The sequence below is a fragment of the Coenobita brevimanus genome, chromosome 7, assembly GCF_032717465.1.
Source record: "Coenobita brevimanus isolate Jiangsu-jjx chromosome 7, ASM3271746v2, whole genome shotgun sequence".
Taxonomy (NCBI): Eukaryota; Metazoa; Arthropoda; class Malacostraca; order Decapoda; family Coenobitidae; genus Coenobita; species Coenobita brevimanus.
In genome coordinates this window covers 4218835-4242217 of record NC_136960.1, presented here as the reverse complement: position 1 = coordinate 4242217, position 23383 = coordinate 4218835, and the positions used below count along the sequence as shown (strand labels likewise).

Genomic DNA, 23383 nt, shown 5'->3' with positions numbered 1-23383 from the left:
AAACATTTTTGAATTGCCTTATGTAATATACGTTTTGGAATTACGTGAATTAATATCCGTCTGGGAGCCACGTGAATTAATATACATTTTGGAATTACGTGAATTAGTGTACATTTTGGAATTACGGGAATTAATATACATTTTGGAGTTACATGATTTAATATATATTTTTGAGTTACGTGAATCAATATGTATATTTTGGAGTTACTGGAACTGATATACGTTATGGAGTTACGTGCATTAATGTTTTAGAATTCCGTGAATTAATATATGTTTTGGAGTTACATGAATTAATACTTATTTTGGAGTTACATGAATTAATATATATTTAGGAGTTACGTGAATTAATACATATTTTGGAGTTACGTGAATTAATATACATTTTGGAGTTACGGGAATTAATATACATTTTAGAGTTACGGGAATTAATATACCTGTGGCAGTTAAGTGACAGGACAAGAGTAAACCAAAACTCTTTATAAATATGAACTTCTCTGCCTTGTAAGGAGGACAAGGGCAAACGAAGACTCAGTGAACACGAACTGCAGGATCTTGTAAGGAGGACAAGGCTAGGCTAAGACTCCATGAAGACGAACTGCAGGGTCTTAGAAGGGGAGGGACGGGGGTAAATTTATAGGTGTGCCTTGGACACCGGAAAATCGCCGTCTTTATGCAAATACGGGGTAACTATCGATTTACCCCCCCCCCCCCCCTTTTTTTTTTATGGTCATTTATCTGGTGGTCTGTTTTTTTTGTGGCTGTCTGGGAGAATGCCTGGTCAGGGAGAGAAGTTAATATGTGATGGTGATTATGGTGATGAAGGTGGTGGTGATGGTGATGATGACTTATGATTTGGTGTTGATGATGGTGATGATGATGATCGTGGTGGGTGGGTGGTGGTAATGATGATGATGATGGCAATAATGATGGTGTTGATAGTAATGATGATGAGGATGATGTGTTTTGCTTGCCCTTATAATTTAGCTCTGCCTGAGCCATACATACTCTCCCCTTTTCTCCCTTCCTCTTTAATTCCTCTTATGCCATTCCTCTTTCCTCTCACCCCATTTCTCTTCCTCCCTTCCCCTCTCTTGCCTTCATCCACACGCCATCATTATCTCTCCTACCTTTATCATTCCTTTCACTCTGGATTTTCCTTCTATCTTCCTCATTATTATTTGCATTAACTCTTATTACTTTCTCTTCCTTTTTTTGCGTATTTCTCTCGCCCTTTATCAACTCCATGCTTTTGTTTTCGTCCATATGTTTATTTTTTATTATTATTTATTGCCCTTCTCGCCCTTTTTCTTCTTCATGCTTCTCTCTTCCTCCATATTTCTCTTCTCTTCCCCTCCTCTCCCCTCACCCTACTCCCCTCTGCCTGTGACAATGTAATCTGCTTCTAATATATTACACTAGGCAATAAATCAATCACTATCTGCCTCCTCCTTTCCCCTCATTTCTCTTTCCCCTCCCTTCCCTTATCCTTGTTTCCCCTCCCTCTTTCTTTTCTTCCTTTCTTTCCTTCCCCTTCCTGCTTTCCTAATCATTTTCCTGTCTGTTGGTCTGTCTGTTTTCTTCTACCTCTTCAATCACCGTGTGTCTCCTCTTCTTTTTCTTCCTCCTTCGCCTCCTCCACCTCCTCCTCCTCATCATCATCATCCTTATTCTCATCATCTGTTCATCCCCATTCTTTTTCTTATTTTTGAAACTCCTCTCTCTCTCTCTCTCTCTCTCTCTCTCTCTCTCTCTCTCTCTCTCTCTCTCTCTCTCTCTCTCTCTCTCTTTCTCTCTCTCTCTCTCTCTCTCTCCATTCAGTGCTGTCACATCTCCCTTCCTTTCTTTTCCTTCTCCTCTCTTCTTTCTCTTCTTCCCTTTTCCTTTTCTTATCTGTAGATCTGTCTCTTTTTCTTACCTCTCTTCCTTCTGCATGTCGTCGTCACTTTTATGTAGACTTCTCCAACTCTCTTCCTTTTCTCTCTCCTTTGCCTGTTGTCCTTTCCTCCCTCGCCAACTCTCTTCCTTTCTCTCTCTCTCTCTCTCTCCTTTACCTGCTCTCCTTTCCTCCCTCTCCAACTCTCTTCCTTCTCTCTTCATTCCTTGCTCTCCTTTCCTTCCTCTCCAACTCTCTTCCTTCTCCCTACATTACCTGCTCTCCATTCCTCACTCTCCAACGCTTCCTTCTCTCTCTCCTTTCCCTGCTCTCCTTTCCTCTCCAACTCTTCTGTCCTTGCCTTCCTCTCCAACTCTCTTCCTTCTCCTTTCCCTGCTCTCCTTTCCTCCCTCTCCAACTCTCTTCCTTCTCCTTTCCCTGCTCTCCTTTCCTCCCTCTCCAGCTCTCTTCCTTCTCCTTACATTACCTGCTCTCCTTTCCTCCCTCTCCAACTCTCTAGCTTCTCTCTCCTTTCCCTGCTCTCCTTTCCTCCCTCTCCAACTCTCTTCCTTCTCCCTCTTTTTCCCTGCTTTCCTTTCCTCCCTCTCCAACTCTCTTCCTTCTCTCTCCTTTCCTCCCTCTCCAACTCTCTCCTTTCTCTACTCTCCTTTCCTCCCTCTCCAACTCTCTTCCTTCTCTCTCCTTTACCTGCTCTCCTTTCCTCCCTCTCCAACTCTCTTCCTTCTCCCTACTTTGCCTGCTCTCCTTTCTTCCCTTTCCAACTCTCATCCATCTCTCTCCCTTCCCTGCTCTCTTTTCCACTCCATTTACCTGCATCCTCTTCCTTCCCCTCCTCTCTCTGCATATGATTGATTTATATTGTCGATCCTCTCCACCATTGTCTTCTCTCTCCATTTTTTATCCTCATCTCGCTGCTTCATTTGTCTTCTCCCATATATAATCATTTTACTAATTTTTCTTTCTTCACAATGGTCTTCACACTAGGATGACGGCCCCCCCCCCCTTTTTTTTTAGTTCCTTTTAGCACCCGAGGATTTTTTTTTTGGGGGGGAGGGAAGAGATAGAGACTTAAAACAGGAAGAGTTACATATTTCCATCATTAACCTTGTTGCTTACGGATGATATTTTTTTTAGAATTTGGAAAAAAAAAGTCTGGGAAAAATAATATATATGAAATGAGATGTATGCGTAGTCAGTCAGTTGAGGATTTTTTTTTTTGTTACTGATTTCCTCTTTCCCTTTCATTCTGTCGTTCTAGCCTTATACCTTATCTTTAGTCCTTATACCTCATCTTTAGTCCTTATACCTCATCTTTAGTCCTTATACCTCATCTTTAGTCCTTATACCTTATCTTTAGTCCTTATACCTTATCTTTAGTCCTTATACCTCATCTTTAGTCCTTATACCTTATCTTTAGTCCTTATACCTTATCTTTAGTCCTTATACCTTATCTTTAGTCCTTATACCTCATCTTTAGTCCTTATACCTTATCTTTAGTCCTTATACCTCATCTTTAGTCCTTATACCTTATCTTTAGTCCTTTATTATTTTTCCCCTTTTTCCTCTCCTTTCATCTTTTATCACCTTTAGCATCCTGTCTTCGCTCGCCCTGTCTTCCTCCTGTCTTGGTTGTATTAGTTCCCACCTCTTTTCCTCTTTTACCTTCCTCTTCCTCCTCTTCCTTTCTTCCTCCTCCTCCTCTTCTTCCTTTCTTCCCCTTTCCCTTTTCTTCCTCCTCTCTCCTGCATCCTCCTCATCCTCTTCTTATTTACCCACCTCCCTCCTCTTTCCCTTCCGTCTAGGTTGTATTAGTTTCTATCTTATCTTCCTCCTCTTCCTCCTCCTCCTCCTCCTCTCTTCCTCTTCCTCCTTATCCTCTTCCTTCCTGTGTGTCTACCTCCCTCCTTCCTCCTGTCTTGGTCAATCTTCCTCCTCCTCCTCTTTCCCTCTTCCTACTCTTCCTCTCCCTCTCCCTCTCCTCCTACTCGTCCTCTTTCCCTCTTCCTACTCTTCCTGTCTCCTCCTCCTCCTCCTCCTCTTCCTTCCTATCTACATCTCTCCTCCGCATTCCCTCCTTCCTCCGTCTTGCTCCCGTCATCAGCCGTCAGGAGGAGGGAAGTTTTTATCTCATGGGAGGGATATTGTGGTGACTGGAGGAGCGAGGGAGGGATAAAACGTGGAGAGAGAGAGAGGGAGAGAGAGAGAGAGAGAGAGAGAGAGAGAGAGGCCACATGGGGATAATACGAAAAATAGGACAGCTCTTGATAGCCTACCTGTAAAGAGTCGTGTGTGTGTGTGTGTGTGTGTGTGTGTGTGTGTGTGTGTGTGTGTGTGAGAGAGAGAGAGAGAGAGAGAGAGAGAGAATCTTTACCTGTCATTCCTTCCTTCCACCTTTTTTTATTTTTTTATTTTTTTTAGGGAAAGGGAGACGAGCCATTATTAAAAACCTAGTAATTATCTTTCAACCTTTTCAGTGCGATGACCTATTTTGTATTTTATGTGTATTTATTTTCCTGCTTGTCGCACGGTATGAGTTTGAGAGGAAGGGAGAGAGATGAGAGAGAGCAAGGGAAATTAGGAGACAAAGGAGGAGAGGAAGAAGAATGAAAATATGTGGGCGAGGAGGTTGGGGAAGGAGGAGGAGTGTGGGAGGAGGGAAGGAGGAGAAGGAGCGTGGGAGGAGGAGGGAAGGAGGAGATATACGTGTGAGGAGGAGGGAAGGAGGAGGAGCGTGGTAGGAGGAGGGAAGGAAGCGAAGAAGCGTGGAAGGAGGGAAGGAGGAGAAGGAGCGTGGGAGGAGGAGGAAAGGGGGAGAAGGAGCGTGGGAGGAGGAAGAAAGGAGGAGGAGCGTGGGAGGAAGAGGGAAGGAGAAGGAGTGTGGGAGGAGGAGGGAAGGAGGAGAAGGGGAGTGGAAGGAGATGCAGACGAAGGAAGGGCTGGAAGAAACTAGATTAAATTGAGTAAAGAAGGAGTATCAGAGACGAATGAAGAGAGACTTGGGAAAGGGGAGGGAGAAGGGAAGAAGGAAAAGGAGTGAAGGAAGGAGATAAAGGGAAAGAAGAGAGAAACGTATAGGCTAGGGTAATGGAAAGGAAGGAAAGAAGGAAAAGAAGGAATGAGGGAAAGGGAGGGACATGGAAGAGCAAAAAGGTTGAGAAAATGAGTTAGAAATGAGAGGGATCCGGGTGAAGGAAGGAATGAGAGAGAGAGAGAGAGAGAGAGAGAGAGAGAGAGAGTAGGAGATAGAGGAAGGGCAGAGAAAACGAGAGGAAAAGGAGAAGGAAAGAAGGAAAGTAGGAGACGAAGGAAAGACAGAGTAAGCGAATGAACGAGGGAGAGGATAAGGAAGAAAAGAAAAGAAAGAATGATAAGGAAGGAAGGAAAGAAGGAAGATGAGGGAAACCACTGCTGGAAGGATGCAATACCAAGCTATATTTTGACCTTGCTTTTTCTCTCTCACATTCCTCCTCCTCTCTTTACTCCCCTCACTTCCCTCCCTCTTTAATTTTCTCACTTGCATTCTCCCTTCATTCATCTCATTTCCTCTCTCTTTATTTTTTCGTGACATTTTTTTTTTTTTTAATTTTCCATTAATTTTTGTTCCTACTTTTCCTTCAATTTCCATTTTTAATTTTTTTTTTAATCTTTTTTTACCAGTGCCTGTTTTTTTTTTTTTTTTTTTTTTTCCAGTTGCTGCCTCTTTTACTAACTTTTTTTTCCTTGTCACTTTTGCTTCGTATTCTTAGCCCTTTCATTACCTGACGTCTTTTTAGAATTAATTATATTCTTTGCTATTTCCAGACGGTTTTCTCTATTTTTTGGAGAGGGTTTTCGGCCGGGAAGGGTTAGATTTTATTCTGTCATTCGCTGTTAATTAAAGCACACACACACACACACACACACACACACACACACACACACACACACACACACACACACACACACACACACACACACACACACACACACACACACACACGAGGCCGTTGTGTGGCCATGAGACTCTCGAAAGGAATGTTGAATATCTCTCTCTGACTTGCTGATCTTGGTATTTCCTCTCTTTCCTCCTCCTCCTCCTCCTCCTCCTCCTCCTCCTCCTCCTCCTCCTGCTCATTCCTTTCCCTTCCCTCCCCTTCCATTCCCTTTTAACTGGGTATTTCCTCTTCCCTCCTTTCCTGTCATACCTTTCACTCCCCATTCCATCCCCTTTCTCTGTTTCTCACTTTAACATTCCTCGCTTTTTTCCTGTCTGTCTTTTTCACGTATTCCCTTTCATCTCCCACAATTTTTTCTCTCCCCCTCCCTCATTCCTTTCCATTCCCCTCCTCACGATTTCCCTCCCTTTTATCTTCTCTTTTTCATTCCTCTCTCTCTCTCTCTCTCTCTCTCTCTCTCTCTCTCTCTCTCTCTCTCTCTCTCTCTTTCTCTCTCTCAGTAGATCAGTAGTCATGATTTTTTCCGGTAGATTAAACAGGAAGGGTTAGGTAGATGTCGTATTGAAGGTAGATTAGCAGGCATCGTAACACACTTTCCTCGTTGATTTATTTTACCTATTGCGCATTTTTCTTCCCATTATCGTGTACGCTTCTCAGGCAAAGGATCTTATTACCAAGATTCTGTACCTACCAAATCGCTAAGAGAAACGGGTCACGGAGCTTGCAGTACCATTGAGAATTCGCAGTACACTTTCCTGAGCGATTTAGTTTACCTGTTGCGCCTCGATAATTACCTGCTCGTTACTGGCTCAAAGTAGGTGTTCGGAAGGTATAATTAACGAAACCAAAGGTGTGGTATATAAAATAAATTGGTCATAGAACGGGGTTACGAAGCGTCCTGAGATAAACATTGAGTCCACTGTTATACTTGCACGTACTGGTGATGGTAGACGGTGTGTAGCGCCATCTGTTGTGCGTAGGGGGGCCTCTTGAGCCTGAGGGAATGGGCGTCTCATGTCAGCACCGGGATACCTGAAATAAAAAAAGGTCGGTTAGTAAGCAGAGAGAGAAAGAGAGAAAGTCGAACATTACCACCATTAATAAATTTGAGAGAGAGAGAGAGAGAGAGAGAGAGAGAGAGAGAGAGAGAGAGAGAGAGAGAGAGAGACAGACAGACAGACAGACAGACAGACAGAGTTGAACATTAGCACCATTGTAAAGATTGACAGTTAAATAATGACTAAAGGAAATTACGTGAAAGTAAATAAAGGAATGGCTGTATTTTAACGTTATTGATGCGGTTGGTGCACCTGGATATATTACGCAGGTTAATGACGTAAGGCTTCGCTCACCTGTGGGAAATATTACCTGGCAAAGGGTTCAGGAACTACCTCGACCCTGTGTGATATTTGTACCCCTAGGAATTTAATTTTGGCTTGTACCAGACGATTTTGAGTCGAGAGAAATTAAAAAAATGAAGGGATGATTGAAAAGGGGATGATGTAGAGTTGTATAAAAAAGGTTATGTAGAGACAGAGAGAAGTGATATTTATGCTGAAAAAAACTGGGAACGTAATTTAATATAGATAGGAACTGAGCCGTTGAAAATGCAGAATATATATACACACATGCGGGAGAGGAAATTGAGAGGGAAATACGAGAGAGAGAGAGAGAGAGAAGGGAGGAAAGAAAGGAGATAAGGCAAGGCAGGGGAGGGGATGAAGTAGGAGAGAGAGGTGGGTACACGAGAGTGGAATTGGAAATGAAAGTAGAGAGGGGGTATGACGCAGTGAGAGAGAGAGAGAGAGAGAGAGAGAGAGAGAGAGAGTAAGGGAAGGAGGGAGGGGAAGGAGAAGAGAAAATGCGAGGGATGAAGGATGGTGGAAGGTAAGAAAATATTGATATGGAGAGAGAGAGAGAGAGAGAGAGAGAGAGAGAGAGAGAGAGAGAGAGATTAGAAGGGATAGAATGGAATATAAATGAGTAAGGGGAAAGGCCTTGCAAAGAAGAGAGCGAGCGAGGGGAAAAGGAAGGGAGAGAGGGAAGAGGAAGGGAGAGATGGAAAAGGAGAGAGAGGAAGGAAAGGTGAGGGAGAGAAGAAAGGTTAGGGAGAGAAAAGAGAAGGTCAAGGAGAGGAGAAAGAGAGGGAAATAAAGTTCACGGTCAGTATCTTAGAATTATTATCATGTGATGGGACTGGGAAGGGGAATTTGCAGACCTTTGTTACTTCACTCGCTCGTACTCTCTCTCTCTCTCTCTCTCTCTCTCATCCTCTTCATATCCTTGCTTATTCCTTCCCATGGTTTTCCCTCTTACGTTGCTTCTCATTACTCACTTTCTCTCTCTCTCTCTCTCTCTCTCTCTCTCTCTCTCTTTTACACTGGCTCTCCCTCCCCCTCCTTTCTTTCGGCATGCCTCGTATTTTTCTTCTCTCTCTCTCTCTCTCTCTCTCTCTCTCTCTCTCTCTCTCTCTTCCTTTTCATTCTCTCCCTTCTTCCTTCCTTCCTTCCTCAACCTCCACCTACTTTATTATATCCCTGTTTCATTTCTCTTATTCTCCTCCTCCTCTTCCTCACTGTCCTCTCCCTCATCCTCCCCTCCCCCATCTTTCCTTCCCACTCTTTCTCTTTCCCTCTCCAAAAATTTCCTCTCATATATTTTCCATACTTTCTTTTCCCATGTTCTTCTTCCATTATTCTTTCCCTCTTCCTTCCACTTCCTTTTTCCGTGATCTCCCCTTCCTCTTCCCCTTCCTCCTTTTTCTTCCCTTTTTTCCTCCCTCTCTTCCCATTTCTTCTCTTCCTTTTCCCATTTCTCATCTCTTGCTTCCTATAGCTCCTCATCCCCTCCCCATTTCTCCTTTTCCCTTTTCTCCTTCTTCCCTTTTCTCCCCTTCTTCCTCTTCCTCCTGTGTCCATTTCTCCTCTTCTTCCTCCTCTTCCTGTTCCCATTTCTTCTCCTCCACTTCTTCATCCTCTTTCTGTTCTCATATCTCCTCTTCCTCTTCTTCCTCCTCTCTGTTCCCTTTTCTCCCCTTCTTCCTCTTCTTCCTGTGTCCATTTCTCCTCTTCTTCCTTCTCTTCCTGTGTCCATTTCTCCTCTTCTTCCTCCTCTTCCTGTGTCCATTTCTCCTCTTCTTCCTCCTCTTTCTGTTCCCATTTCTTCCTTTTCTTCCTCCTCTTTCTGTTCCCATTTCTCCTCTTCCTCGTCTTCCTCCTCTTTCTGTTCCCATTTCTCCTCTTCCTCCTCTTTGTTCCCATTTCTCCTCTTCCTCTTCTTCCTCCTCTCCATATTTTTATCCTCTTCCTGTTCCCATTTCTCCTCTTCCTCCTACTGCTCTTTATGGAGCCTCTCACATCCTCGCTTCCTGTTCCTTTCTTCCGCACCCCCTGCAAGCCAGCCCACAAAACGTAGCTTCCTGTTCTCTCTCTCTCTCTCTCTCTCTCTCTCTCTCTCTCTCTCTCTCTCCCTCCCTCCCTCCCTCCCTCCCTCCCTCCCTCCCTCCCTCCCTCCCTCCCTTTTCCCACACGCTGTTCCTTTCACTTCCCCTTCTTCCAATTTGTTTCTCTTGTCTTTCCATATTTTTATTTCCTCTGTATTTTTTTTTAGATAGATAGATACATACATACATACATACATACATACATACATGGACATAGAGAGAGGAGCGGGCAGCACCACCATACCTGTATATACAGTATACATGGATAAGGATGGAACTTTAATATAATACGGGAGACATTAATATCCTTTGCGTACGTGTGTGTGTGTGTGTGTGTGTGTGTGTGTGTGTGTGTGTGTGTGTATTCCCTTGTCAGCCCTATATCTATCCCCATATTTATAAACCTTCTTGGGCGTTAATTGAATATAAGATTGTTTGTACATGTTGTAATAACCTCTCTCACACCTACCGAGAGAGAGAGAGAGAGAGAGAGAGAGAGAGAGAGAAAGATGGGGTCATAGGAACGTTGATTCAGGAAGACGTAACACCGTTTCCTTAGCGGTTTATTTTTCACATTACACCGTATTATATTATTCTCCAGCGTGATATTAATGATCTTTATCGACATGACCGTAAATGACTCCCAAAATGCAAATAATAATAATAATAATAATAATATCCCACTTGGAGAAATATGCAAATCACGAAGAAGTGGTATGGTAAGGTTATTGAGCTGAATTTGCGGGAATATACTGTACTCTTTTCACTTTAACTTGGCCCAAAATTGCCATCTCTGTCTCTAATGCGGAGTTATAACAGTAGGATAACATCGAATATGATGCTAGTCACGAAGAAGTGCTGTGGTAAAGATGTAGAGCCGCAGCATTGTCTTTTTCTACCACTTAGCTACGTGGAAAAAACTAATTAAAGGCAAAAATCTGGGCCAAGTTAAGGTGAATGGAGTAAACTTAAAATCTGGGCCAAGTTAAGGTGAAGGGACTATAGTAACGAAGAAGTGTTATAAATCCTGCTTAGCCCTCGAGAATACGGCCATTAATTATCTTAGAAATTGGGTAAGATCCTTTATGAATAGGGTATGTGGTGCACAATGTATTCATAACCTGTCGCTCGTTGCCCTTGTCTCGTGTGTGTGTGTGTGTGTGTGTGTGTGTGTGTGTGTGTGTGTGTGTGTGTGTGTGTGTGAGAGAGAGAGAGAGAGAGAGAGAGAGAGAGGCAGTAAGGGAAGGAGGGAGGAGAAAGATAAAAAGAGAGGTATGAATGATGGTGAAAGATGAGAAAATATTGATATGGATGAGAGAGAGAGAGAGAGAGAGAGAGAGAGAGAGAGAGAGAGAGGTCGTGGCAGATGTACAGGGCACTTTTTTGAGGGTAATAGAAGCTACATAATTGACCTTATCAGAAATTGCAAAGGCGATTTCAGGGCTGTAAGAATGGGGGGGGGGATTCCACTAGGTAATTATCCCATAGGTAAATATCCTCAGTACATATCCTCAGGTAAATATCCACTATCCTCAGGTAAATATCCTCTAGGTAAAAGAATAGCCTCAGGTAAATATCCTCAGGTACATATCCACTAGGTAAATATCCACGAGGTATCCACTAGGTAAATATTCATGAGGTTAATATCCTCAGGTAAATATCCACTAGGTAAATATCCACGAGGTAAATATTCTCACGTAAATATCCTCACGTAAATATCTACTAGGTAAATATCCTCAGGTAAATATTCTCTAGGTAAATATCCTCAACGTAGAATTTTAAGGGAGGGGAGGGTGTAAATAAAATACTTATGATTCTGAAGGGCTCTCGATATTATTTTTTTAATATGAAAAAAAAAACATGTAAAAATGATATACTGTTCATTTTTTTTTTTTTTTTTTTTTTTTTTTTTTTGAGGAAAGAGGGAGTTCCAGGAAAAAAAAAAATGGATGCTGGCTAAATTTTTGGGTCGCAGTGCTTGTCTATTTTATTTTAGTTTCATATAAATTGTTTGAGTTTTTTTTTTTTAAGGCCATAGTGGTTGTTAGAAATGTAATTAGTTGTATAATGAGTCTAACACCTGGAATTTGTTTTAGTAGAGCCAGTGTGTTTTTTCTTCTTCTGCTGACACTCTGTTTTATTATTTCTTACTGTCGTCGTAAGATTTTAAGAAACGTCACATAAAGGAGTTAGACACACTTATCCAAAGGCGGTATTCTGGTGCCTTTAGGAAGCTTACTAACACCTCTTCCTTACCGGTTTATTCCTGATTCTGCTCCGTTACTAGATTCTTATGTGTTATTCTTGAACCTATGTCACTGAAGACGTAATTGAAAAGGAGGATGTTAATGGGCAGTTTTGAAAATAAATCGCTAAGGAGGTGGTGCTAGGGAGGCTCCTAACCCGACGAGACGACGAACCTAATTGTTTAAGAAATATGGAGAAATATTAAGAGAAGTATTGAGTGAAAGCTGGTGATTTTTAGGTAGGGAAGTTACTTATAAGAACCATTAAATAAATATTCTAGGATCATCACCGTAATAGTGATTGGATTGAGAATTGTGGAAATATATTAAAATCGATGGGATATAACAGTATTTATTAATTTTACTACGTCGCTTTATTGTTTGCCTTTAGGGTAGTTGTCATTGAGGGATTATTGTGACTGGTAGCTTTTGAGAGATTGTGGTGACAGGTAGCGTTTGAGAGATGATGGTGACAGGTAGCTTTTGAGAGATTGTGGCGACAGGTAGCTTTTGAGAGATTATAGTGACAGGTAGCTTTAGGGGGAGAAGTAATGGCATTGGGTATTGATATTGCCTCCATTTACATTATTATTCATGAGCAGAACGAAAATGTACGAAGCATCTTAAGTGTTTACTGATTTCTTAATATTTAGTCTTGGAAGGCGTTCAAGTGTCTCATGAATTATAACGAAGGTGGGATTATTCTCTCCGTACAATCCCGCAGTGGATCCCTGGAGCGTGGTTGTGTTGTGCTGGCCAGGTGAGTAATGCAGGTGACAGTGGCCGCAGCGGGGGGTGGGGGAAGGCGGGGAAGATGGTGTAGTGGAGGGGGAAGGGAGATTGGAAGGTGGGGATGAGATGGGAAGAGGCGTGGTGGAACAGGAGCATGGTGGTGGAAATGATGGAGAGGGGAGGCAGGGGACGTTGTGGTGGGGGAAGAGCAGACTTAGAGGGGTGTTGGGGATGAAAAGAAGGGGAGAGAGAGAAGAGGGGAGGCTTGGGTTGGGCGGGGTGTCGTGGTGGGGGAGGGAGGAAGGAAGGCAGTGTTGGGGGAGGTGTTTGGGATGGAGGGGGGAGAGGATGAGTGAGAAAGCTGGGTAGGGTGGTGGGGGAGGCTATACTTAGTGGGGTGAGGGGAAGGGAAGGCTGTGTGGGGAGGTGTTGGTGATTGGAGTATGGGGAGAGGGGGATGGGGGTGGGGGGAACCGGGCAAGGGAAGGAAATTAGAAAAGAACAATTGACAGCGGGTTAGAGTTAGGTTCAGGAGGATGCAGAGAGAGAGAGAGAGAGAGAGAGAGAGAAAGTGTGACATAATATGAAAGAGAGGAGGATCTGAGAGTCTAAGAAGAAAGAGGAGGATACGAGAGGAAAAGAAAATGAAGGAGATGGAAACTGATTAGAGAGGAGGACAGGAAAGGAGAAGGAACAGAGGAAGATGGGAGAGGAGGAGAAAGAAAGGACAAAATAGAGAGAGAGAGAGAGAGAGAGAGAGAGAGAGAGAGAGAGAGGAGGAGGAGGAGGAGGAGGAGGACGTGAAAGAAAAAGAAGCAGTGAAGAAGGGTGTGGGAAAAGTTAGTGGTAAGGAGACAGAAAGACACAAGAAGACAGGACAAGTTTGTGTGGCAGGACAAGCCAGGTCACGAAGGTCACCCGTATTCTCAAGACCTTTAGAATCAACCTAGCACCTTTTCCATAGCGATTTAGTTTACTTCGTCCGGTTGGTTTCTCATGTCTTTTTAATATCGACATCCTTTGAATAAGCCGAATGGAGGAGAATATTAATGAGTCGAGAATCACGTGTTTTGGTACATATTCTTAGTGCCATATATTCGTCCCTGGTAAGAACTAGATTTTTTTTAAATGATTAATTCAACCTTCTTATATTTCTTCTATAGAAAAGAAATTGTCAGTTTTCTGTCTGTATCTGTCTATCCATCATTTACAAACACACACACACACACACACACACACACACACACACACACACACACACACACACACACACACACACACACACACACACACACACACACACACACACACACCAAGGCTTGATTGATGCTCTCCCAACTTCTACATCCAGTCATTCCCTCCCTGTCTTGACCTCCTCCTCAAACTTTTTTCACTTCCTTCTCACACCTTTGTATACTTATTACTTCCTTCATATTGTTCTTAAGTTTTCTAAGATTTCCTCCTTTCTGTTGCAAAGATGAGGAGGTTGCAAGAATAGTGATAAAATGCCTGACATACTGGGAAAAATGTGTGTGTGTGTGTGTGTGTGTGTGTGTGTTTTAAAAGTCACCATGAAGAACAACAAAGCGAGATAGGATCAAAGGAGACGCGGAAAGAGTGACTGGGACGCGAGAGAGAGAGAGAGAGAGAGTGAGAGAGAGAGAGAGAGAGAGAGAAGAAAGAGGAATAATATAAAGGGAGAGGGAAATAGGGGCATAAAAATGGAAGAGAGAGAGAGAGAGAGAGAGTACGAAATTTATTAAGCCTGAGAGGAGTGTGCCTTTTAAATTTCATTCCTCTGCCTTTAACTGTCAATTTATTCCATGATTTATTTATTCCTTTATTCCTTTATTTTTTTATTGATGTATCTGATAACGAAAAAAAATAAAATATAAAATCCCCCCCCCCCAATTACCTCCATGATAACGTCGAATTGTCCAAAAAAAGTCTTTGTCACCTGAATAATTTAATGATTCCTTGTAAGATTTCTCAAGGAGTGGAAAATTAAATTGGCATCTTGTAAGGAATTTGTCACTTTTCTTTTAACATTAATTCTTCAAAATCAATTACACACATGACATACACTGCACTGGAAGAGTATTTTTTCTATATAATTCTTTATTTAACTTTACTCCTCCTCCTCCTCCATGGTTTTCTGGTTACTACTACTACTACTACTACTTCTATTACTACTACTACTACTACCACCACTACTATTGGTATCACTTTTCATTTTTATCTATCTCTTCTTTTGGTTAATTTTTTCTTCTGATTCTTCTCCACATTCTATAATCTCCGTTTTATTCTTTATCTTCTTTGGATTCTTATTTCCTTTATTTATTTATTTATATTCTTGTCATCATACTTTCCAATTTGAAGCCTGGGATCACAGAACTTACACTCTCTCTCTCTCTCATCCCGTATTTCATTATCTGGGCAAGTCTTCATCATTCCCTCCTCAGGCCAAAGCAAGATAGTCTCTCTGTCTCTCTCTCTCTCTCTCTCTCTCTCATTATCTGACCAGCTCTCCACCTTTCCCTCCTCAAGGCAAGGCAGTTTTTTTTTTTTTTTTTTTTTTTTTTTTTTTTGGCCTAGCAGTTCCCCGCTCAAAAATTTAATAACATTTGGTGAGCTAAGAGGTAAAATTAGGAAGCTCTCTCTCTCTCTCTCTCTCTCTCTCTCTCTCTCTCTCTCTCTCTCTCTCGAAAACAGAAAAATTAAATGGCAAATCTTCCGGCCCGGTTATTATGTGACGAATTTTATTTTTTATTCTTTAGTTTTTGAGAAGTAAATTTTCAAAAGTTCTCTTTCTCGCCAGTCCAAGTCCATTCTTATATGCTCGTTAAAGAGGAAGACAAAACGACAAACGATGGCGACTCTCTCTCTCTCTCTCTCTCTCTCTCTCTCTCTCTCTCTCTCGGGGCTGGTCTGGGTGGAGGATTAGTGGGCTGGAGTGGGATTTCTGTTGAGATCTGCTTCATATTATGTGCTATTTTTGCAGCAGCGTCTCTCTCTCTCTCTCTCTCTCTCTCTCTCTCTCTCTCTCTCTCTCTCTCTCTCTCTAACCCTTTCGCAGCTGCCATTTTTTCCCTTCCCCATCATTGATTGTGCATTGGTCGTCTCTCTCTCTCCCTCTCTCTCTCTCTCTCTCTCTCTCTCTCTAACCCTTTCGCAGCTGCCATTTTTTCCCTTCCCCATCATTGATTGTGCATTGGTCGTCTCTCTCTCTCTCTCTCTCTCTGCCCTGTATACCTCCCTCATTCTTCTATTTCCTTCGTCTTTCCCTTATTACATGACTATCCTACTCTGATCGTTCTTTTCTCACAATGTTTCCCTCTTTCTTAGTTCACCTCTCTATCAGTCGGTTTTTCAATATTTCACCTCCTTATCCCTGGGTACTTGCTCCTCCTTACCTTTACTTTTCATTAATGTTCTTTCTCAGTATCCGTCACATTCATTTCACATTGATATTACCATTGTTATTTTTTTTACCTCCTTCGTTCTCCCTTTTATTTCACCTTCTTCTCAGGTGTTAATCTTAAATGCTTCGTCTCGCCCCGTCTGCCTCCTATTTTCATTTTTCATCCTCCTTTTTCCGTCCCACCTTTCCCTCCCCCCCCCACCTCCAGTTCGTCCATATTTCAAATGTCATCTTACATCCCTTTTCCCCACCCATTTCATTCGCTTTCGTTATCGTACTCCATTTACCAGCTTCCCCCCCCCCCCCTCTCTCTCTCTCTCTCTCTCTCTCTCTCTCTCTCTCTCTCTCTCTCTCAGTATTTCTTTCTGTCTGTCTCTCCATCCTTTTCCCCTCATATCCCCTTTCTTCTTCTCTTACTTTCTTTCACTCCATCTTTCCTTCCCTTCCTCCCTCATTCCCTCCCACTTTTTCTTCTTCCTTCAGTCTGTCTCCCTCTCCCTCCCTCATTCTCTCCCTCCTGTTTCTTTCTCCCTCACTCATTCTCTCCCTGATGTTTCCTTCCATTTCTATCCTTCATTCTCCCTTACATCTTTCTTTCACATCCTCATTCTCTTTATGTTTTGCTCTCCCTCTCTCCTTCATTCTTCCCTGCTTGTTTCCCTGCCTCATTCCTTTCCTCCCCCCCCCCTTCATTCCCTCTTGCTTTCCCTCCCTTTTCCTCTCATTCTCTCCCTCATGTTTCCCTCCCTCCCTTCCTTCATCAGGTATTCCATGAGTGCCAACAATCCAACGTTAATCTCCATTCTTCCGCCTCTCTCTCTCTCTCTCTCTCTCTCCCGTCTCCCTTTTTACCCTCCTCATAATCTCTCCATTTAGTATTAAGTTTTAAGTCTTTTTTCGTCTTTACACCTCTTCACTCTTTCCTCTCCCTGTCTCTCTCTTACTAAAATGGGGATAGGTGAACAGAAGTAGGAATTAGAGTAAGAAATAAGGACGAATAATAAGATGCGGAAAACAGATCGTAGCGAAAATAAGGGAAATAAGGAATGAGAGAAGAAGTAGCAGTAGAGATGGATGGGGGACTTGATTTTAGAATTAGAAAAAAACAAAAAAATCAAAGGGAAAAGCATGAGAAGGAAACACATCATGGCGACAATAAAGGAAAAGGGAAAAATGGTTGATAATAAAGTTGGCGCGAAGGGAAAATGTGAGAGAAAAGAAAGTTAGCTCGGAAATAATGGGGCATAAGTTAGAGCCAGACGCATTTATAATTTTTCCCCGCGAAAGGAGGCATAACCACAAAGTTGGCCAAGTCTCCTCATTCACGTCAGTTGCTTGGCTGTGTAATGTGGTGTTGTAGATGTGTAATGTGATAAGGTTAGAGCTGTAATGTACTGGGGGAGGCAGTGATATCCTTTGTGTGTGTGTGTGTGTGTGTGTGTGTGAGAGAGAGAGAGAGAGAGAGAGAGAGAGAGAAGGCTGAAGTTAAAATGAAGTGGAAGGCGGAAATGAAGTGAGGTGGGAAGGGGGACGTAGTAGGGATGAGGGAGGGAGATGAACGGAGGACTGTCAGAGGTAAAGATGGGGGTGAGGTGAGGGGGAGATTGGGGTGAGGTGAGGGGGAGATTGGGGTGAGGTGAGGGGGGGGATTGAGGTGAGATAAGGGGGGGGGTGAGGGAGAAGGGAGTGGGCGTTGAGGAAGAAACAGCTGTCCAGAAAGCTGTAATTCCGACACACACACACACACACACACACACACACACACACACACACACACACACACACACACACACACACACACACACACACAACTGGGAAGAATGGGAGAGGGATGAGTTGTGGATGATAAAATGAAAGAGGGAAGAGAGAGAGGCTGAGGAAATGAGATGAGAAATATGTAATTCAGTTAGGAAGGAAAAGAAGGGAGGATAGAGGGAGTGATTGAAGGAGGGAGGGAGAAAAACTGGTAGGGATCCATATTGTAATTTTTTGTTCAAGAGGATAGGGGCGAGGATGAAGGAAAATGACGAAGGAATGAATCAGTCAGGAGATGAGGGTAGGGGAGATGAAAGGATGAGGACTGTAGATCGGGGATAAGGGGAAATGAATGGAGAGGAGGTATGGGTGAACTGGAGATGCAGGAAGAGATAAGAGAGAGGGGAGGGATGGAATGGAGAGGGGAGATGAAAGGATGAATTTATATTGTTGATTGGGGATTAAGGAGGAAAGGAATATGATTGGGGTACCTATTGGGATTGGGGATTGGGAGGGTCGAGGTGAAAGGTTACATAGATGAAGGGATTACGTAGGGGAGGGAGGGAGGAATCATACAGGTGGGAAGATGAGAGGGAAGAGGTCCTTATTACAGGTAGGAGAGAAAGAAGGCAAGGAAGTAGAGAATTTGAGCTGATATTGAGGTAAGAAAACTAAAAAGAACATATTAGAGTTAGAAGAGAAGGAGAGCAAAGAGAGAGAATTAGGTACTGAGACAGGTGAGAAAGAGAGAAAACTTAAGAGAACTGTGGAAGACGAGAGAGAGAGAGAGAGAGAGAGAGAGAGAGAGAGAGAATGGATGCACATTAACGTCATCAGCACGAGGACATTTCTTACTCCATATCTCAAGGCGATTTAAATTACTCTAGGAAGGACTTTAAAGGAGGGAACGGGTTAAGGAAGAGTAAGATAAATAGAATAATCAGAAAAGCATTGATTAGATAGAGGAAGTACTGATTCAAGAGTTTAAGAAGTAATAGAGAAAGACAGAAAAGAGGAAGACTGAATCGCGTTTTGAGACAGAAGTGTGTGTGTGTGAGAGAGAGAGAGAGAGAGAGAGAGAGAGAGAGAGAGAGAAGTAAAAAGATCGTGCGTGAAGGTGGAGAAGACTTGAAAGATGAGAACGAGAGAAACAGAGGAGATGAGAGGAGGAATATGGAATGAAGGAGAGGAGGATTAAGACTGACAGAGGGATAGGGAGGGTGTGGATTATGGCTGTCATTAAGAACTTGGGAGGCATAATGGATGATAGGAGATAGGAGATGATAGGAGAGAGAGAGGGGAATATGTGATGATGGAGTGAGGGAGGAAGATAGAGGGATGGCCGGGGTTTGGAAAATAGGTATAATTTGGAAATGGGAAATATTATAGGTGATAGGGAAGGGGATGGAGAGGTAGGGTGATAGAAAGGAGAGGAAATAATAATGTAGCAGAGAATTGTGGAAATACATGGGTTATATTTTGACAGCCAAAAATAAATAAACGAGGGGCACTCAGTGGAGCGCATCTCTCCGACAAGGACAACGTAATTTCCAAACCACTCTTCATAATGGGTTAGGTTTTCTCATCATTGGTTAGGGTTTTGCGAAAAGTGTCTCCCGGATCCAGAATCTGAAATACGGTCCAGATCGATCCCAATAGATAATCGATTGTTCCCTGGGACATAGACTATATACCCACCAAATTGGGTTCAAATATCTCTTTTAGTTTTTGAGTAATCCTGCTAACAAACAAATAGACAGGGGTGAAAACATACTGTCCTTGTCGGGGTGAATAAATAGCCTTTTATACTAGAGTGGTTAGAGGTGTACAACGAGACCTTTCTCAATTATCACACTTTTTTTTTTACACATGTTAATTAGTACTTCCTGTTTGCTTTCTTCAGGTGAGATAAGACATTGGAAAGGTCTTAGAAATAGCCCTTACAATCTCTTTCTTAGTTTGTTCTTAATTCTGCCAAGCGCTTTTCTTAAGTAATGATGACAGGTAAATAATTGCCATAGAAGGAGAGTTAGTGAAGTATAGATTGTGGATGAGAGGTAATGAGGTGGATTAAGTGAAGTGTTAAGTGGAAGGGAGGAAAACGGAACTGTAGGAAAGTGTTAGTGGAAGAGAGAGAGAGAGAGAGAGAGAGAGAGAGAGAGAGAGAGAGAGAGAGACGAAGTGGAAGCAAAAATGTGGAGAGAGGTCTTGAAGAAAAAATTATCAGGTGAGTGGAGGTGAGTGCGATGTGTGGATGGAGGTGGTGTGGATTAAGACCAGTGATAAGAAAGGGCTGGAATTTAATGTGGAAGAGAGAAACGAAGTGGAAGCAAAAATATGGAGAGAGATCTTAAAGGAAAAATATCGGATGAGTGGATGGAGGTGGTGTGTAGTTTTTAGAATAATGGCATATATAAGAAAGTACTGGAATTTAATAAAGGGCGAAGATATATGGGAAAATTATACTACACAGAGGGATGAACGAAAAAATCTGGGGTTGAGAGGCAGAATGGTCGAAAAAGGAAGAGGAAAGACGAAAAAGACGTGACGAGAATAGAAATGGGAAAGAAAATATGAAAAGAACAGGAAGACTAAGGAGGAAGAGAAGGCAAAGTAGAGACAGATTGGTAGAAAGGAAGAAGGGACATATGGAAGAAAATAGTAGAAAAGTAGAAACAGTAATTGTAGTAGTGGTAGTAGTAGTAGTGGTGGTAGCAGTAGTAGCAATTGTAGTAGTAGTAGCAGCAGCAGCAGCAGTAGTAGTAGTAGAAGTAGTAGTAGTAGTAATAATAATAATAATAATAATAATAATAATAATAATAATAATAATAATAATAATAATAATGGAAAATGAAGACGTTGGCATCGTCTTGTGGCCAAAGGAAAGTCTCCCTTTAACCTTGTGAGTCGATCTTTAAGGAACAGCAGTAATTAAATCAACACCACCACCTTGATATCAGAGAGAGAGAGAGAGAGAGAGAGTGGTGGTAGTAGGAATAAAAATAAATCGGGGGTTTCAAGGGGTTAAGTACATCTGACAATATTCGTAAATTTTTGAGTGTATCCAACAACCTCTCTCTCTCTCTCTCTCTCTCTCTCTCTCTCTCTCTCTCTCTCTCTCTCTCTCTCTCTCATCTCATCTCATCTTCAAATAGTCCTTATTTTACCCAGATGCTGCATCACTTTCGCTTTAAAAATAGCGACGAGAGAGAGAGGGGGGGGGGAGTCTTGTCTTCGTGCAAGCTTAACCCGATACAAGTTAACCTGATACTTCTTAAGCTGACAAGGCCTGAGTAGGATTAAAGTGAGAGAGAGAGAGAGAGAGAGAGAGAGAGAGAGAGAGAGAGAGAGAAGAAAGGAAGGAAGGAAAGAAGGAATTGGGGAGGAAAGGAAAAGAAAAGGTTGAATAGGTGAAGAAGAAAATTTAAGATACGCTGAGAGAGGGAGGGAAGGAAGGAATGATGAGGGGTCGGTAGAGAGAGAGAGAGAGAGAGTGAAGGAAGACATATGAGGAAGAGGGGAAGAAAGGAGAAAAAAAAAGGATGGGAAGAGAATTGAGGGGTGAATATATGAGAGAGGGAGGGAAGTGAAGGAGGATGAGGATGAGAGAAGAGCAAGATAATAAGTTGGATGAAAGACTGATTACTTTATAAGATGAAGGAAAAGCTGGTGTTGACAGGGAGGGAAGGAGAAAGTGTTGGGGTGATGATAGGAGGGAAAAATTGAGTAAAAGAGGGAAAACTTTAAGATCGAGAGAAGAAAATTGCATTCTTAAGGAGATTGGGGGAGAAGAAGAGGGAGTGATAAGAGGCAGGACGAGAAGCTAAGTGATGAAGGGCTTTGGGGAAAATATATATATGATAAAGATAAGGAAAGAATGATAATAAAGAACTAAGGAGAGAGGAAAATAATGATCACCTAATATTCACAAAAGGAAAAGGAAAAGATTGGGGAATATAGCTAGGTAAAGAAGACATAGAAAAGACCCTGTAATAGGAGGAGAGACACAGAGAGGGAGATAAAGCTTGGAAAATGAAAGAGGGCGTGATAAAGAGACCAGTAACCGTGAACTTGTGCTGATTAAGAGTATCATTAGACGAAGCAACTTTTGCAGTGCCCGCCTCGGTGATTTTTTACGTTGCCCGCCAGACAAGCCTGATTCATTGCTGCTGTGTGTGTGTGTGTGTGTGTGTGTGTGTGTGTGTGTGTGTGTGTGTGTGTGTGTGACGAATTTATGGACTTTCACCCATTTTTGAATAATCCGGAAACACCGAGAATGAAATTAGATCAAGAGTGTTCGAGGGAGCGTAGTGATGGGGTGTCCGAATTCTGACTCTTAAGTAAACAAATGAATAAATAATGAAATAAATAAATAAGGTCCTCGTAGTGAAGGAGTTAACCGTATTTTCGTGCATATTAGCCGGAAGTGCAACCATATCCGGCCACGATTTCCCGTGTTTCCGGTTGTGCATTAGTGGGTGCATTTTAGCCGGAAGTGAGTCGCATCCGGCCCTGGGTTTGCATCTTGGACGGCGATAAACGTCCATCTTAGCCGGAAATGGGGCTGTTTCCGGTTATATAGACATCTTCGCTGGTTGTGTAGTAGTGATAGCAGGTTATGTAGTGGTGATAGTAGGTTATATAGCAGTGATAGCAGGTTATGTAGTAGTGATAGCAGGTTATGTAGTGGTGATAGTAGGTTATGTAGTAGTGATAGGTTATGTAGTAGTGATAGCAGGTTGTGTAGTAGCGATAGCAGGTTATGTAGTGGTGATAGTAGGTTATGTAGTAGTGACAGCAGGTTATGTAGTAGTGATAGCAGGTTATGTAGTGGTGATAGCAGGTTATTTAGTGGTGATAGCAGGTTATGTAGTAGTGATAGCAGGTTATGTAGTAGTGATAGCAGGTTATGTAGTAGTGATAGGTTATGTAGTGGTGATAGTAGGTTATGTAGTAGTGATAGCAGGTTATGTAGTGGTGATAGTAGGTTATGTAGCAGTGATAGCAGGTTATGTAGTAGTGATAGCAGGTTGTGTAGTAGCGATAGCGGGTTATGTTGTAGTGATAGCAGGTTATGTAGTAGAGATAGCAGGTTATGTAGTAGAGATAGCGGGTTGTGTAGTAGTGACAGCAGGTTATGTAGTAGTGATAGCAATTTATGTAGTAGTGACAGCATGTTATGTAGTAGTGGTAGCAGTGTAAGGAGCAGGATCCGCCTTTGGGAGTGTATTGTAGCGGCAGTTGGGTGTATTGTAGTTCCTTTTAGCGGCTGTAGGGTGTATTCTAGCGTATTTCAGCCGTATTTATCATCCTTGCCCGTATTGTCTTAGTGTTGGCCGTATTTCCCGCCGGTAATGCAGTGAGATCCGGACCGCACCGTGACCGCAAGACCGTGCTGACGAGTTATGACCGGCAGCGTTGGCACGAGTTTTTATCGGTGTGTGTGTGTGTGTGTGTGTGTGTGTGTGTGTGTGTGTGTGTGTGTGTGTGAGAGAGAGAGAGAGAGAGAGAGAGAGAGAGAGAGAGAAGGAGAGAGAGAGAGAGATTTGGAAGAAAAAAATTAAGAAATAAGGATGGGGGAAGAGTTTTTAAGAAAAGGAAAAGAAAGGGGAAGAAAAAGAAGAAAATTTTGAAGGAAACAGATGAAATAATGTAGACCTTTTTAGCAGCGATATTTTACTTTTTTGTTTACTTCCTCCAGACGATTTTCTTTAGCTTAAGGAAGGCGTCTTGAAGTAAAGAGGCCAAGAAAGACAATATCATAACCTCTCTTTCGAAATAATTCTTGGAAGCTGAGAAAAAGCGTCTGTTTTAGCAAGAAAGAAAGACATGAATGACGAGAAAATAAAAATGTAGTATTAGTAGAAAGAGGAAAGCCAGTAGGGAAGGGAAAGGAAATGATAAGGGAAGAGGGAAGATGAGGAGATGTGAGAGAGAGAGAGAGAGAGATCTTTGGAG

General features: G+C 42.4%; 2 protein-coding genes across 2 annotated transcripts in view; one reads left to right on the top strand and one right to left on the bottom strand.

Moving 5' to 3' along the window:
* Positions 1-23383, top strand: part of LOC145404710 (multiple PDZ domain protein-like) — a 1044659-nt gene that overhangs the window by 453520 nt on the left and 567756 nt on the right. The window lies entirely within an intron of this gene.
* Positions 1-23383, bottom strand: part of LOC145404621 (uncharacterized) — a 63220-nt gene that overhangs the window by 10232 nt on the left and 29605 nt on the right. Inside the window, exon 4 of the mRNA XM_080276146.1 lies at positions 6768-6861. Within this exon, the coding sequence (XP_080132272.1) occupies positions 6768-6861 (94 nt within the window). The remainder of the gene's footprint in view (positions 1-6767; positions 6862-23383) is intronic.